A 17059-nucleotide genomic window follows, 5' to 3' on the forward strand; every position below is an offset into this window, starting at 1 on the left:
CAGCCTGGGACAAACGTGAGCTTTTAGAGATTAGATCCAGCTCGGCCATCCAAGCTGCACTGGGGTCCCAGCAGGCCGTGGATAGGCTGTCGTAGTCCCACACAGACCTACAGGTAGTCAGTGGGTTCATATGTAAGAGCTTATTTATCTAAAGATTTAAATCACACGCACAGTCACCTCAAGGTGCTTTACACTGTAACACAGAGGAACACCAACAGTCACACGATCTGAAAAGATGCTTTTTAGCAGGAAGAGAAACATGCAGAAGAAGTGTGTGTTTTAAATATAATAATAATGATAATGATAAAGCATGTACAGATATCTATGCACTATGCAGGTAAAGCCAATACTTTTATATTTTATTTATGAGCATGTGAAAAACCAAAAAGTAAAATAAAAGAGATTAAAAAACATTAGAAGCAAAGTAGAAGCCTGTGATTGTGACTCTGGTGTCTTTGGTATTGTCTCCTCTTCAGACAGTCACGGAGACTCCAACAGCGAGGAGTCGGACAGCGACGTGTCTGACGTCCCGGAGCTCGACTTTGACATCGAGCAGGAGACGCAGATTCACTACGACAGACCGGTACGACCTGCGCGGCGGCGGCTGGTCGGGGGCCTCAGGTGCTCCACGCTGGCCCCGCCGAGCGGCTGTGAATGTTTCTGCTGCGGCGCCCGCTTCAGTGCGTCCGCCTCGCTCTCATTCCCATCAGCCTGCAGGGCTCAGTGTAGTTTCCATGGTGATCATGAAACACGCCTTATCTCCTCTGCCAGCCGCTGCCTGGCACACGTCCCTGTGACTGCTGTTTGCAGGGCGCCGCCAGCGTTGCAACAATATGCTGCTTGTAGATAGAGCTGAGTGTGTGTGTGTTTGTGTTTAGACTTGGTCTCTGGCTCAAAAGCTTAATTAGCTCGAGCCTGAAAAAGTGGATTATTAAAATTCCCACGCTGAGCCTGCCCGGCTTCCTTCCCTGTCCCCTTCCCTCACATAATCCCTGCTTCCTTCTCTCCTCCCTTTTCCTAAACACCTCCTCTTTCAGTTTTTCCTTCTCATCTCCACGTTTTTGCTCCTTCCCGCCCTCTGCTTCTGGTTTCAGCCCTCTTGGAGGCATGACTCTTCCATGTGTAGTTTCAGTCGATCTGGCACCGCCCACAGCTCGTAGCCATAGCTGAGGACGAGAGATCGACGCTTTGATTTCATGCTCGGCTCTCTCTCCGCCTCCATCCATCATTCACACCTGTCCATCTCCTGCTCCACCCGCCGCTCGCTGCTGAACACGGAGGGTCGAAGACCTTCTGCACAAACCGCACTTTCCCGACCAGGACCTCTTTGTTCCTCTTAGATGCTAATAGATATCTTGTTGCCAATAATAATCGTTTTTCTTGTTGATGGGCTGTTTACACTGGAAACATTCGTCTCTCACAGACTGTTGATAAATGGTCAGACTCTCAAACACCAGCGAACAGATGTGTCTGAGCCGAGGCTGCTGGCTCGCTCACCTGCTTTATTTCATACTGGCATGAACATAATAACTGAACATCAGCATTAAGTGCTGTTTATTAAGCAGTAAGTGCAGAGAGGTTTCAGTGCTCTCCTTTAGATTAAAATAAAAGTCAATAACTGAATTCAAGGAGCTGTTTGGCTTTGATTTATTGTCTCTGGAGGTGAAGTCGAAGCAACCGAATCGTCTCCGGTCACAGTTAAACGCTCAGCCGCCGTGACTCTGCAGCGTTTTGTAAATGAAAGCAAAGGGAAAGTGGAGCGCCGCCAGTCCCAAACCTCCAGGGAGCAAAGCCGGTCCCTGCGAAAGTCTCAAACACGCCGACTCGACCTCGGCACATAAAGAGCAGGTGCAGTCTGTGTGCTGAGGGTGGAGGCACTGCAGTCTGCAGCTCAGCAGGCCAGCGTGTGGACAGCAGATCTACCACTTCCTGTCCTCCAAAGCCTCCACACACAGCACTGACTGCAGCTTTGCAGCACTAACACATGCAGTCGTCACAAAGCTGAAAGCTTTTACCGCCGTCGCAGGTTGAACGCTCTGCTCAGCGATGTGCTTATTTACAGGGCTATTCTTGGTGCGCTCCCATCTCACTGACCCACATCTATCAGAGAAGTGTGGGCAGGTATCGGTCCTTATCTTTGGAGACTTGTTATTTCTTCTTCCTCTGAAGCTCGGACTGAGTTTGAGAAAAAAGGCGTTGGGGTTCGCAGCTCCATCCGCCTGCAATCAGCTGCAAAATCAATGAAATGTTTGGTAAATGTGCTGAAGGTGAGCTGGTTACTGCAGGCTGCACGTGTTGTTCCTGAGCATCGCAGCTCCTGCAGAAGCTTCTGATTCTTTGTCTCACCTGCACCTGCTGCCTCACTTTGTTTTGCTGCTGATTGAACAGATTTCATCCGGGATGTTTTTATCCGTCGCCGGTGTTCCTGGGTAAATAAAGATTAGGTTTCGGGATAATCAGCATGGCTGTATACGATTCTCTTCATAAGAAGTGAAAATCACCCTGAATCTGAAATCTGTTTATTGCATGTGTACGTTGAGGTGTTTTGAGCTTCTGATCCTCTGCAGCAGCAGCAGCAGTGTTGGGCGTTCATGCTCTCCAGAGGAAGAACCCTTTCAGTGTAAATGTCTGTTTCCTGTCTGGATTACCTCCACGTGAGCGTTGGAGCGTGTTTGCTGTCTGCGCAGGTGTATAAGGAGGACCTGCCTCAGCTGCGACAGCAGAGCAGAGAGAAGAAGCAGCAGGTTGGATCTCTGAAGAGGCAGAAAGGACCGGACCAAGGCCTGCGACTGCAGTTTGTTCACGGGTAACTCAGCCGGCCTGTGGTCGTTGTAACATGCAAGCTTTATGTCATTAAAGGTCACACGTGGGGCGTGTTTTTACTGCGGTTGAGTGATATTAGATATTATTATAACGGTGTTGTGTTAAAATCTCGTACACACCGCTGAGCATAATCATCGTTTATCCTCTACAAGACATTAAAATAAGAAACCACACAGACACGTTTCTGTGGGTGTAACAGAGAGACAACACTGCCACCATCAGGTCAAACTGCAAACAGCATCAGCCAAAGATGTGCATGATCACACGTGTGTGTCTGTGCAATACTAAAAAATGATTTCTCTGTGCAGTTACCGTGGCTACGACTGCAGGAACAACCTGTTTTACACGCAGGGCGGGGAGGTGTTGTACCACGTAGCAGCGGTGGGCGTGGTCTACAACCGTCAGCTGCATAGCCAGCGCTTCTACCTGGGCCACGACGATGACATCCTGAGCCTCAGCATCCACCCGCTGAAGGACTACGCCGCCACGGGACAGGTGAGGCAAACACGGGACCGACGGTCACGTGGTCGTCTGGACTGTGATGGATGATGCTGTGTTTAAGGCTACAATCGAATGTTGAACAGAAAGATACTTTAGCATTTAAAGCAGGGGTGTCGAACTCCAACCCTCGAGGGCCGGTGTCCTGCAGGTTTGAGATCTCATCCTGGGTCAACACACCTGAATCACATGATGAGTTCATTCCCAGGTCTCTGGAGAACTTCAGTGCATGTTGAGGAGGTCATTTAGCCATTTAAATCAGCTGTGTTGGATCAAGGACACATCTGAAACCTGCAGGACACCGGCCCTCGAGGCCTGGAGTTCAACACCTGTGGTGTAAACGGACCTGGAAGGTCTCTGGGCTGTGACTTAAAGACAGTTTAGTTTTATCCATAATTGGTATTTATTTGGATAAAGTTGAGTTTTGTTGATCATGCTCCACGTTTCCAAATCTGCACATTTGGAGTGCCGCAAGGATTGATTTTAGGGCCTCTGTTATTTAGCTTGTATATTACTGACCTCACACTGGGCTGTGAGGATGTTCAAATTCTCCTGTGTGCAGATGACAGTCGTCTGTGGCCACAAAGCTTTGTGTACACGGTCCCTGCGACCCTGACATGGATTGATATATGGATGGGTGGATGGATGGATGGATGGATGGATGCATGGATGGATGGATGGATGGATGGATGGATGGATGAATGGATGGATGGATGCATGATGGATGGATGCATGGATTGATAGATGGATGGATGAATGCATGAATGGATGCATGGATGAATGGATGGATGCATGGATGGATGGATGCATGGATGAATGGATGGATGGATGCATGAATGGATGGATGAGTGGATGGATGCATGGATGGATGGATGGATGAGTGGATGGATGCATGGGTGGATGAATGAATGGATGGATGCATGGATGAATGAATGGATGGATTGATGGATGGATGCATGGATGGATGCATGGATGGATGGATGAGTGGATGGATGCATGGATGAATGAATGGATGGATTGATAGATGGATGCATGGATGGATGGATGAGTGGATGGATGCATGGATGGATGGATGGATGAGTGGATGGATGCATGGATGGATGATGGATGGATGGATGGATTGATAGATGGATGCATGGATGGATGGATGCATGGATGGATGGATGAGTGGATGGATGCGTGGATGGATGGATGGATGGATGGATTGATAGATGGATGCATGGATGGAAGCATGGGTGGATGGATGCATGGATGGATGGATGGATGGATGAGTGGATGGATATTTGGATGGATGAATGGATGGATGGATGGATTGATAGATGGATGCATGGATGGATGCATGGATGAGTGGATGGATGCATGGATGAATGAATGGATGGATTGATAGATGGATGCATGGATGGATGGATGAGTGGATGGATGCATGGATGGATGGATGGATGAGTGGATGGATGCATGGATGGATGATGGATGGATGGATGGATGGATTGATAGATGGATGCATGGATGGATGGATGCATGGATGGATGGATGAGTGGATGGATGCGTGGATGGATGGATGGATGGATGGATTGATAGATGGATGCATGGATGGAAGCATGGGTGGATGGATGCATGGATGGATGGATGGATGGATGAGTGGATGGATGCATGGATGGATGAGTGGATGGATGCATGGATGGATGGATGCATGGATTGATAGATGGATGGGCTTGTCTGATTGTCTATTTTTTATCATTTTAAGGTGGATATTGGATAAGCAGTACTTCTCCAGTTTTATGGACTGCATACTGCACCGTGTAGGTTTTTTTGGACACTCCGAGTTGCCGTGACTATTATTAATCGGCTTTGATCAGCTTATCTGTTGTTTCATGTTTTGCTATTTAAAACTTGTTGTTCTGCAGGTGTTGCAGGAGCTTTAGTTTCTTCAGACCGTCTGCACCTTCGTCTGCTCTGCCACAAACCTCTCGCTGTTTCTTCTTAACGTCGCATTTAATGTTGGTGCTGTGCAGGTGGGGAGGGACCCGGCCGTCCACGTGTGGGACATCCAGACTCTGAAGTGCCTCTCTCTGCTCAAAGGCTTTCATCAGAGAGGAGTGTGTGCGCTGGACTTCTCAGGTGTGTGTGTGTATATGAGCACGTACACACTGTGTATAAGGATGGATGGCAGCACCGTGATTGATAAAATCCTGCTTTAAAGACTTAAAGAACTGAGCGTCTTCACCATGTTGGTAAAACCAGGGGTGATGGACGAGGGCGGAGCAGCTGTCTGGTCCTTTGTGACTATCATGGAGACATAATTTACAAAATAAACAGGACAAATTAGAGTGAACGTCTCGCACTTCAGTCCACCTTTTATAGGCACAGTGCATTAGAGATCCACAGGACACGACACATTCCCACCTCACTGGAAACATCAAAACTTGATTAAAAGCATTAAAATAAAGGTAAATGACAATGTGACATTAAGAAAACGAGCCTGAGAGTTCACAGATACTAAAACGGTCAACATCGTATGAAACAAAGTCGTCTCTGGAGGCGTTCACGACATTTTTGTGTCTGCAAAAGATTTCGACGTCACTGCAAACTGTGGTCGACACGACTGAAAAACTGTGGGTGTGTTTTACACGCCAGCTTATTTTAAAGCTTTGATTGGACTCACAGTAAACAGCTGATCTGTGTTTCCTCTCACAGCTGATGGGAAGAGTCTGGTTTCGGTGGGAATCGATGATGGACATTCGATCGTCGTCTGGGACTGGAAGAGAGGAGAGAAGCTCGCCACTGCCCGGTACTCGCCTGTCTGCTGCTGACCTTAACGTTTACCTGCACAGAGCTGCAGCTGACGGTTACTGACTGTCCGTCTTCTCTCAGGGGTCACAAGGACAAGATCTTCGTGGTGAAGTGTAATCCCATGGTCACGGACAAACTGGTCACTGTGGGAATCAAACACATCAAGTTCTGGCAGCTTGCAGGTAAAACTGCAGCGTCGATGTTTCACTTTGTCGTTTAGCTTTTATCCCACAGCCGCTCGCCATAACTGGCACCAGTTTAAGCAGGTGAGCCGGCCCCGTACAGGCGTTACAGGTGTGAGGTTTTACCCTGGCAGTCTGTGGGGACTGACTGGAGCCCCTGCTGGACACTAGAGGAGCTGCTGCAGGGTGCTGTAGGTCACAGTGTGACGGAGCACTTCCCCTCTGTCCTCCAGGTGGCGGTTTGACCTTCAAGCGCGGCGCTTTTAGGAGCATCCGCCGGCCGGAGACCATGATGTCAGTGTGCTACGGCCGCACTGAGGCGCTGGTGTTCTCCGGAACCGCCACCGGAGACGTTTACATCTGGAAGGAGCCGCTGCTGCTGAAAACGGTGAAGGCCCACGACGGGCCGGTGTTCGCCACGTTCTCCCTGGACAAGGTGAGGAGGGCAGACCTGAACCCCACCCACGGCCTCTGTGAGGTATTTAAACTCAGTGACATCTGCTTGTCTGCAGGGCTTTGTGACGGGTGGGAAGGACGGCGTGGTGGAGCTGTGGGACGACATGTTTGATCGCTGCCTGAAAACCTACGCCATCAAGAGAGCAGCGCTGTCCCTGGGGTCGAAAGGTGCTTAGATTCAGTCACGATTACAGCTCCACCTTATCGTTTAAGGTGGACTGACTGTGCCCTGATCCCACCAATCAGAGTCTGAGATTCTGTTTGGACACGCAGCTCAAAGCACGCGAGAGCGGCGTGACGGCTGATGATGTCATCAGTTTTTAAAGACTCTGATGGCTGAGCTGATGTTTACAAAGATAAACAATAAGCAAACGTTTGATGCTGAAACGTGATCGTGGTGTAAACTCAGCCAGATGTTAAACATCTGCATGCTGTGTCACTACGAGCCTCAGCCAGTGGGTTTGCTGCCTGTACCAGGCTCACCTGTGGCGTCTCCTGACAGGTGAGACTCAAACCCACTGACCACTTCATGTTTTCAGTTTTTCTCCTAACAACACAGAGATGCTCTGTAACTCGGTGGAGTTTCATATGTAACCTGTGGAGCAGAACCTCTTCTGTCCAACGCTGCCATCATGTGGACGTGCAGCTGAAACTGCAAAAATATCCAGGTTTGGAAAAGAGAGCAGTTACTGGAAAGAGCCGCCTTTAGTCCAGGCTGCTCAGCCGATCACAGAGACGATTACAGAGAGACAGTAATTAAGCCAACCCGATCGCCCAGGACACAGGGAGATCTTTTTGATTTTGCTTTAATCATTTCGGCAGCTTCATCTTTATAAAAAGGAAACGAGGCAGACTAGAGAAACTCAGACCGAAAAACAACTACAGAGAGACTTTACAGCAGAAACAGAGACCAGAAAAGACGATACAGAGATGTGTGTGTGTGCAGGACTGTTGCTGGAGGACAACCCGTCCATCAGGGCCATCACCCTGGGTCACGGTCACATCCTGGTGGGAACCAAAAACGGAGAAGTTCTGGAGATTGACAAGACCGGACCCATGACCCTGCTGGTGCAGGTGGGAATACTGTGTGTGTGTGTGTGTGTGTGCACCTGTTTCCATGGTGAGGGGACGTCTGGTGCCTGTGGACCTGATTTCAATTCAATTCAGTTTTATTTATACAGCATGAAATCACAACAACAGTCGCCTCAAACTCTTTATATTGTAAGGCAGACCCTACAATAACACATACAGAGAAAAACCCAACAATCATGTGACCCCGTATGAGCAGCACTTTGGCGACAGTGGGAAGGAAAAACTCCCTTTTAACAGGAAGAAACCTCCGGCAGAACCAGGCTCAGGGAGGGGCGGGGCCATCTGCTGTGATTGGTTGGGGTGAGAGAAGGAAGACAGGATAAAGACATGCTGTGGAAGAGAGACAGAGGTTAATAACAGATATGATTCAATGCAGAGAGGTCTGTTAACACATAGTGAGTGAAGAAGAAACACCCAGTGCATCATGGGAATCCCCGGCAGCCTACGTCTATTGCAGCATAAACTAAGGGAGGATTCAGGGTCACCTAGTCCAGCCCTAACTATATGCTTTAGCAAAAAGGAAAGTTTGAAGCCTAATCTTGAAAGTAGAGATAGTGTCTGTCTCCTGAATCCAAACTGGAAGCTGGTTCCACAGAAGAGGGGCCTGAAAACTGAAGGCTCTGCCTCCCATTCTACTTTTAAATACTCTAGGAACAACAAGTAGGCCTGCAGATCGAGAGCGAAGTGCTCTAATAGGGTGATATGGTACTACAAGGTCATTAAGATAAGATGGGGCCTGATTATTTAAGACCTTGTATGTGAGGAGCAGGATTTTGAATTCTGGATTTAACAGGAAGCCAACAGGAGAAATCTGCTCTCTCTTTCTAGTCCCTGTCAGGACTCTTGCTGCAGCATTTTGGATCAGCTGAAGGCTTTTCAGGGAGTTTTTAGGACTTCCTGATAATAATGAATTACAGTCGTCCAGCCTGGAAGTAATAAATGCATGAACTAGTTTTTCAGCGTCACTCTGAGACAGGATATTTCTAACTTTAGAGATGTTGCACAAATGGAAGAAAGCAGTCTGATATATTTGTTTAATATGTGCGTTGAAGGACATGTCCTGGTCAAAAATGACTCCAAGGTTCCTCACAGCGTTACTGGAGGCCAAGGTAATGCCATCTCCTGTCATGTGTCTCCTGTTCCTGCTGCACGTTCACATCATCATGGTAATATTGTGTGTGTGTGTGTGTGTGTGTGTGTGTGTGTAGGGTCACATGGAGGGCGAGGTTTGGGGTTTGGCCCCCCACCCCCTCCTCCCCGTTTGCGCCACCGTCAGCGATGACAAAACGCTGCGGCTGTGGGAGACGTCAGCCAATCACCGCATGGTGGCCGTCCGCAAGCTGAAGAGAGGTCAGAGTAACGGGACGGGCGTCCGCTTTTACTAATGTCCCTGAACGCGTCACAGCTCCAGATTGCCAGTAATCGGATACTTGGTGCGTGTTGCAGGCGGTCGCTGCTGCGCCTTTTCTCCTGACGGGAAAGCGTTGGCGGTCGGTCTGAGCGACGGCGGCGTGCTGGTGGTGAACGCAGACACGCTGGAGGACCTGCTGAGCTTCCACCATCGGCGTGACGCCATTTCTGATATCCGCTTTTCCCCAGGTACACACACACACACACACACACACACACACACACAGTCATTTACTGCAGATGTTTCATTCTGTGCACTTTGAAATCAGCTGTTAAGCTAACACGTGTCTGCCTGGACTGTGAGACACCCTGGAGAACGCACCAGGCCACGGTGCTAACCGCTGATGTGTTTCCTCCTCCTTCGCTGGTGGCAGCGATGAGCTGAAACATCTGCAGCCGTTGGCTCTTATATCACATGCCGCCTGCTTTTTTATCAACGGTTCCCTTTGACGAACACATCAGGAGAAGCTTTACAGAACCCCCCCAGATGAACACAGCTCTTTGTTGAGGTGTTGCCAGGTCAGGCAGGTAGATATGGAGGGTGAAAATAACCAGCCACAGTTTCCTGTCCTGACTTCTGTCTTACAAAAAGAGGAGGATCAGTCAGAACACCACCTTCCTGCACACACGCTGCGAGGTTTTATAAAGACGGCTGTCGTGTTTGTAAATGTGTGAGCTTCGCTGTGCACATGAACTGTTGTAACTTAAAGGCAGAGCCATGAACGTGCTGATTTGCTGTGATCTGATCTTTTGTGGGTCATGTGACAGACTGTGTGTGTTCCGGGTGTTCGTGCTCTCAGACTCAGGTAAATACCTGGCGGTGGCGTCACACGACAGCTTCGTGGACATCTACAACGTGCTGAGCAGCAAGAGAGTCGGCATCTGTAAAGGAGCGTCCAGTTACATCACGCACATCGACTGGGACGCCCGAGGTAGCACACGGCTCTCTCTCTCTCTCCCATCCGAGTCGCTCTCACACCTGCACACACCTGACAACAGCAGTGCTTGTTAAATCATAATTTCACACTTTAGATGCTGCCCTCCGCCCAGCAGGGGGCGCTGTTTAACAGAGTAAAGGCCTCAGAGTAAACGCTGGGCCTCTGGAGACGAGCGTCCTCCGGTTTTTCCCGCTCGGTGAGCAGCCGGCGAGTGTTTGCGGACATGTTGGCGTCTTCTGTGCAAACTGTGCTGCTGTCTGCTACCAACCAAAACAACCACGCTCAGGTTATTGGTCCATATTTCCATAGCAACCAGAGGTTATCAGGGGTCACCGACCCGTCCCTAATGTGACTGAGGACTAAGTTAAAGGGTAAATGCTAATTTTGAATGATGCACAGAGAGTCTGCGAGCAGACGGCGAGATCTGCGAGCGCGTTCAGCCGCTGCGTTATTCTTAGTCCAGACGATGTTTCTCTGCTGTCTTTGTGCTGCAGGTAAACTGCTGCAGGTCAACACGGGAGCCAAAGAGCAGCTGTTCTTTGAAGCCCCGCGAGGAAAACGACAAACCATCAGAAACTGTGAGGTCAGTGTGCATGCTGAGCGAGAGGAGGAGGAGCTGGGGTTCATGATGTCACGCCTCCAACGTATTTCCAGCGGCGTGAACGAGTCCGTTTGTTTCGTACCGGAGACAGAAAAGCTTGACGTGTGGAAACGACCCGTGTGTGTCGTGTTGTGTGTGTGTTTGTGCAGCTGGAGCGGATCGAGTGGGCCGGCTGGACGTCGGTTCTGGGCTCCACCTGTGAGGGAATCTGGCCGACGCACAGCGACATCACCGACATCAACGCCACGTCGCTCACCAGAGACCACGCGCTGCTCGCCACCGGAGACGACTTTGGCTTCCTCAAACTGTTCAGCTATCCCGTCAGAGTACGACACACAACCTCAACGACACACACACACACACACACACACACACTGTACAGAGAAGACTGCATTCTTTCTAGTGGCCAGCAGGGGGCGACTCCTCTGGGTTCAACGCTGTCTGATTGTTCTGAAGTGCTCGCCTCGCGGTTTCTCAGCCACAGCCTCCCAGGTTTCAATGTGGCGATAGAAAAGTCAGTTTGGATAACTTGTGTGACTTCCTGTAAAGTTAGGACCAATCAGAGTGCCCCTCTGACCTCAGGTGTTTGAGTGTGTGTACCTTTCCTCTTAAGGACCTGCTTCCTTTCCTCCTGCAGGGTCAGTACGCTCGCTTTAAGCGTTACGTGGGCCACAGCGCACAGGTCACAAACGTCCGCTGGGCTCAGGATGACTCCACGCTCCTGACGGTGGGCGGGGCTGACACCGCCCTGATGATCTGGGTGAGGGAGCGAGGAGGCGTGGTCAGCGTGGAGGGGGACGGGCCTTTGTTTCGCGACTCCTCGCTGTCTACGAGCGGTCGGCTGTCGCGAAACAAAGGCCCGTCCCCCTCCACGCTGACACCGCCCTGATGATCTGGGTGAGGGAGCGAGGAGGCGTGGTCAGCGTGGAGGGGGACGGGCCTTTGTTTCGCAACAGCCGACCGCTCGTAGACAGCGAGGAGTCGGATGACGACATCGAGGAGGACGGAGGTTTGAAAATATTGTTTCGATAAACACGAATCCAAAGTTTACAGTTTCGTCTTTAATCGTAGCATCGGCAACATCATGAACAGAGAGCAGCGCTGGTGCTAAACTCAGCAGACGTCTCTGCACCAGCTCACAGTTCAAAAAACGAGGTTCAGATCTGCACCAAACACGATGGCGTCGCCCTTTATCCGTACTCCACCTCTCAGCTATCGTAGCTGTGACATCATAAAGCAGACACAGACAAACCTTCATGCATCCAAACAAACACGAACAAAGTCTCTGCCTGAAAGCTTCAATGCAAAAATGTCTGGATCCAGGTGTCACATGACCTCTCAGTGAAGCACCAACATAAACCCAGAAGCCGTCCCTCAGATCTGTAACTGTGTGTGTTTAAAGGCTACGACAGCGACGTCGCCCGCGAGAAGACGGTGGATTACACCACGAAGATGTACGCCGTCAGCATCAGAGCGATGAGAGGAACCAAACCTCACCAACAGCTGAAGGAGCTCTCTGCTGAGGAGAGGTACGCACACACACACATGCACACGCACACACGTGCACACACACATGCACACACACACCTGCACACATACACGTGCACACACACATGCACACGCACACACGTGCACACACGCACACACCTGCACACATACACGTGCACACACACATGCACACGCACACACGTGCACACACGCACACACATGCACACACACGTGCACACACACATGCACACGCACACACGTGCACACACGCACACACGTGCACACACGCACACACATGCACACACACATGCACACACACACCTGCACACATACACGTGCACACACACATGCACACATACACGTGCACACACACATGCACACACACACCTGCACACATACACGTGCACACACATGCACACGCACACACGTGCACACACATGCACACACGCACGTGCACACACACATGCACACAAACACCTGCACACATACACGTGCACACACACATGCACACACACACGTGCACACATACACGTGCACACACACACTTCTGTTTTTTACCATCATAATGAATCAGGATCTGTATTTTGGGACGGGTGCATTAAAAACATGTCGGAGTGTTGCTGGTAAAATATGACAAAGGCTCCCATATCTGAGCGCACACTAATGAAAAACATCACATTGCAAAAAACACTAGTGATACTTCCTAATACTGCAAACTAAATCATGTAGAATACTTTATGACATTTAAAAAAATCTGTAGCTTGTTTTGTCCAAATTTGTAACAATTATTTAATATATGAACAAAATAAATCTTTATGAAAATCAGAGACAGTTGAAGAGAACATGCTCTAAAATAAAACAAGGAACAAAACTTCACCGAAACTCAAAAGCTGAGACCGAGCAAGATGACAGGTAATAGTCAAAGACACTAACACAGTAAGACGGGACAAAGAGGGAGAAACACAGGACGTGATAAACTCGTACAAATGAAATCTTAACATCTTAATCTTTTGCTGACAGCAGCGAAAACATCCAACCAGAAAAATACAACAAGAGCTTCAAAGAAGTTCAAAATGGCTAAAGAACAGAAAATCGTAATCAAGAACTCTCCAGCCAGTCAGAGGTCACTCTGTGAGATTACATCTCTGTCCTGGGAGTGAGCTGGCAGAAGAAATCATGCAGTCGAAGCCCGAACAGCAAACCCATAATAAACACTGGGACCACACATTTTAACACAGCCTCTCAGCTTCAAGCTCCACAGACTTCTCCGGTTTCTTAAACGTGCAGGATGTCTTCGTGCTCTCTGTGATTTCCTTTAACGAGTTCTTGAGCTTTGTTTGACTTTCCAACATGTTCTATCCTCGCTGTCTGTTTCAGTGAAGGTGACGTTCCCTGTGTGCGCGCCCGTGTGCTGATGTGCTCGTGCATGCTCAGGCTTCTGCATGCTGAGTGGATCCTTCTGGCTGCGTTTGTAATATCGGTGTTCACAGTTCACTCAACAACAAAGGGCACCTTCAAGGAACAAATGTGTCTGCAGGGTCAGAAAGCTGCAGACCAAAGATCGATCTAAGCACCAACCAGGTTCCTTCTTCTGAAGACAAATGAGGTTTATTTGTTAAAATGTTACCATATTATAAATTATTGTGAAGAAGCTGAGCCTGGTGTCAAACGTAGATAACTGAGGGGCCTTTCATATGAACTTGTTTTGAGCAGCCACCTATCCCACACGGGGAGCTCTGGGCTTTAGGTTTTAAGTCATTGAGTGGGTGTAAAACTGATCTGGTTGCAGATTTTCACAGAGCTTAAATGTGTTTTTCAGCCCTGCAGATTTCTCCTGAACTCACAAAGTTATGACATCTCAAAAAAGCTGTAAAGATGGTTAAAAAGAGGACAAACCTGAGCCCACCCCCGTGGACCTGCAGGGTGCATGCATAAATATACTACAGTAATTGTAGAACATTAAATCAGCTGATTGCGAGGTGGTCATGTGGGAACTTTGACTGGGTTTATATGAAGTGAGGATTTTCCAGCCTGTAGAAATGGGGTTTTCCAGGCTGTGGAGTAGCAGCATCAAGTCTGTGCTCTGAGTTCATGCACAGAAGCTCCCGGTGTGCACGTCTTCTCTTCCAGCGCCTCAGTGACAGAATCTCTGACCAAATCTAGAACTTGCAGGTATTTGGAAGAAAATGGGCGGCTCCAAGTTTCAGAGTCCGGAGAATCTTTAATGATAAAGGGTGCCCGTGCTGACTGATAACTCTTGTTTTGTCCCTCTGTGGTACCCTTAGTTCCTGAGTGTTGCTGCTGCTCTCTGGCCTCGTAGAAACTCTTAATATCTCTGCTGTGTTTTAACTTGCATTCCCCTGGAGGCAGGGCATTGTCAAGTAAGTATGAGCCAACACTTACTGTGTGGATGGTCACACTTAAAACCTCAGCTGCAGCCACTTTGGATCATTTATTAAAGCCCAAAAGCAGAAATCTCTCATTTACAAATCCATTCAAACTCTTCCTCGATCAGACATAACACCACGACTCGTCGAGGCGTGGACTCAGCAGGTGTGAACAGGTCCTGTAGGTCCTGCTAGCTGTGGGGTGGAGCCTCCGTGGATCCGACTCGTTTGTCCGGCACATCTCACTGAGGCTCGACTGGACTGCGATCTTTTAAAAACACCTCAAACTTGTCGCTGTGCTGCACAGACCGTTCCTGTTTGTGGAGGAAGGAGGCCGCGACCTTCCTCCATCGCTCTGTGGTCCAGTTCTCATTGTTGGTGCTTTCAATGGCGGACGGGGGTCAGCCTGGTCAGCCTGACAGCTTTCTATCAGAACCAGCATGAAGCTTTAGCCCGTCTGTTGGATCGGACCACACAGACCAGGCTTCAGTCCTCACACGCATCGGCCTCCACGGCCCCGTCGCTGCTTCACCGCTGTTCCTTCTTTGGACCATAAAAACTGACCCCTGCAGACCCACACAGAGCTGCCGTTTCGGAGACGCTCTGACCCAAACTGGCTCGTAGCCTCACACTCGCCCATTTTTCTGCTTCTAACATCAACTTTGAGGACAAAATGTTCACCCGCTCCCTGACAGACCCCGCCCACTAACAGGTGTCATTGGTGTTACCTGTCAGTGCTCATAATGTTATGTTGGATCGAGTTTTGGCCTAAATATGTTCGGAGCCTGACTGCAGGTAACGTGAGCCGACTGGACACACCTGTGTTTGTAAGACCACAGAGATCACAGAGTGTCAGGACAAAACCAGCCGCCATGTTCAGGGAGCGGTCTCTAGGCTTTTGGGACAACAATATTTCACCTGATGGAAGGACAGGATGTCACTTCCTGTTCCTGTGGGACTTCATCAGCAGAGAAAGATGTTCTATGGGGAGCTCGGCTGAGAATAGTCGGGTTTTCTTCAGAGTAACATCTATCAGATGTTTGGTATCGATGATACTGCAGCAGCCACCTGTGTCTCCCTTTGATAAACAGTAATCCAGGCTCTCTAAGTTCTCAGGTACAGGGCTGCACCTGCTGCTGTGAGGCCACAGGTGTACCTGTGCACGTTAGCCTGCTGACACGGTTAGCTGCACTAGCATGTTAGGCTGGCAGCCTGAGGATTAAACAGCAGCAGCAGCATGGTAGCGTTTTGTTAGCATGTACTTTTAGCCACAGTGTCTCTGAGGAGGAAAGCCTGTGTGCATGTGTGTGTGCATGTGTGTGTGCATGTGTGTGTTGAGTCTAAGTGTAGATAAGAGTGCGTGACTGTGTGTGTTTCTAAAGCTCTACCTTGGTTCTATCCCTCTGCTGTCCAGGGCATCCAGGTAACACCTGCCTGCCTGTACACGTCCTCTTCATCGTGTTCGCATCACACGCTGGCATTTCATGAAAACGTTTCAGTGCATTTTCGTCCTGTTCGGTCACTTTCATCTCTCCGTCATGCACCACTTCTCTTACGGCTTTGGCGCTTTGATGAACCGTTCGCAGCACTGAGCGATAACGTCTCGCTTCAGTTGCTAAAAACGAAAGTTTATTTGCCAACGAGGAGCCTGTGCAGACCCTGCGGACCCACGTCCAAACCAGTCGTGCTGGAGGACGATGCTGTGGTGGTGGACCTGCCCTCGTGGACTCTGACGGTTTGGTCAGAAACGTGCTCATGAGTAACCCGCTGGAGGTCACACAGAGGAGCAGACACCTGTGCAGCTCAGCTCCTGTAACGTCTGCTGGTATCTGCTCCTCCACATGTGCAGGGAGATACAGACGGTCCGTACCATCCTGGAGGAGCTGACGGGGGTGCACCACCACCTGCTAATCTATTTCCTTTTTGGGGTGGTCTCATTGTTGCCCCTCCAGTGCACCTGTTGTCACTTTGAGTTGCACCTGTGCAGGTGAAACAGGTTCATAAGTGGATACTGAAGTTTAACTGTTGTTACCGTGACGATCGACGATGCAGTGGACCTGGTTCACTCACCGCAAAATCCTGCAATTACTGCAACAGTTACTAGAGTTATTACTCTGATTAGTAGCAGAACCTTCCTCCTGTAGGTTTCAGGTGCTTCGGCAGGTCGACGCTCTCGGTTTAGTGAAAGGTTGCATTAAACTCCGCCTCTTCCCTCTAGTCGCCAACAGACAACAAAGAGCACAGTGACGCTGTAACGTTAACAAATCTGAGTGATTTAACTCTGTCAGAAGCAGAACGGCTGCTCTAACCCAAATGGCTGCTGGTCTGAGTTCACAGAAAGAGGGCGGAGCACCAGCACACCGCCGGATCAGCTGTTTAACCCCCCGATGTGTA

At 49.5% G+C, this 17059-nt stretch overlaps 2 protein-coding genes across 2 annotated transcripts in view; one reads left to right on the top strand and one right to left on the bottom strand.

The window, feature by feature from the left end:
- The window catches only part of LOC112433904 (echinoderm microtubule-associated protein-like 6), a 29126-nt gene extending 17447 nt beyond the window's left edge, over positions 1 to 11679 (top strand). The window contains exons 14-28 of the mRNA XM_076881544.1: positions 477 to 583; positions 2688 to 2806; positions 3132 to 3318; positions 5334 to 5439; positions 6016 to 6109; positions 6193 to 6293; positions 6527 to 6729; positions 6806 to 6917; positions 7696 to 7823; positions 9050 to 9191; positions 9288 to 9440; positions 10052 to 10183; positions 10684 to 10772; positions 10940 to 11116; positions 11428 to 11679. Coding sequence (XP_076737659.1) covers positions 477 to 583; positions 2688 to 2806; positions 3132 to 3318; positions 5334 to 5439; positions 6016 to 6109; positions 6193 to 6293; positions 6527 to 6729; positions 6806 to 6917; positions 7696 to 7823; positions 9050 to 9191; positions 9288 to 9440; positions 10052 to 10183; positions 10684 to 10772; positions 10940 to 11116; positions 11428 to 11679 — 2102 coding nt within the window. The remainder of the gene's footprint in view (positions 1 to 476; positions 584 to 2687; positions 2807 to 3131; positions 3319 to 5333; positions 5440 to 6015; positions 6110 to 6192; positions 6294 to 6526; positions 6730 to 6805; positions 6918 to 7695; positions 7824 to 9049; positions 9192 to 9287; positions 9441 to 10051; positions 10184 to 10683; positions 10773 to 10939; positions 11117 to 11427) is intronic.
- A 2669-nt stretch (positions 11680 to 14348) lies between these two features.
- The window catches only part of LOC143416140 (centrosomal protein of 170 kDa protein B-like), an 18165-nt gene continuing 15454 nt past the window's right edge, over positions 14349 to 17059 (bottom strand). Inside the window, exon 10 of the mRNA XM_076881545.1 lies at positions 14349 to 14638. Coding sequence (XP_076737660.1) covers positions 14349 to 14638 — 290 coding nt within the window. The remainder of the gene's footprint in view (positions 14639 to 17059) is intronic.

The sequence above is a fragment of the Maylandia zebra genome, unplaced genomic scaffold (genome assembly GCF_041146795.1).
Source record: "Maylandia zebra isolate NMK-2024a unplaced genomic scaffold, Mzebra_GT3a scaffold20, whole genome shotgun sequence".
NCBI classification, from domain to species: domain Eukaryota; kingdom Metazoa; phylum Chordata; class Actinopteri; order Cichliformes; family Cichlidae; genus Maylandia; species Maylandia zebra.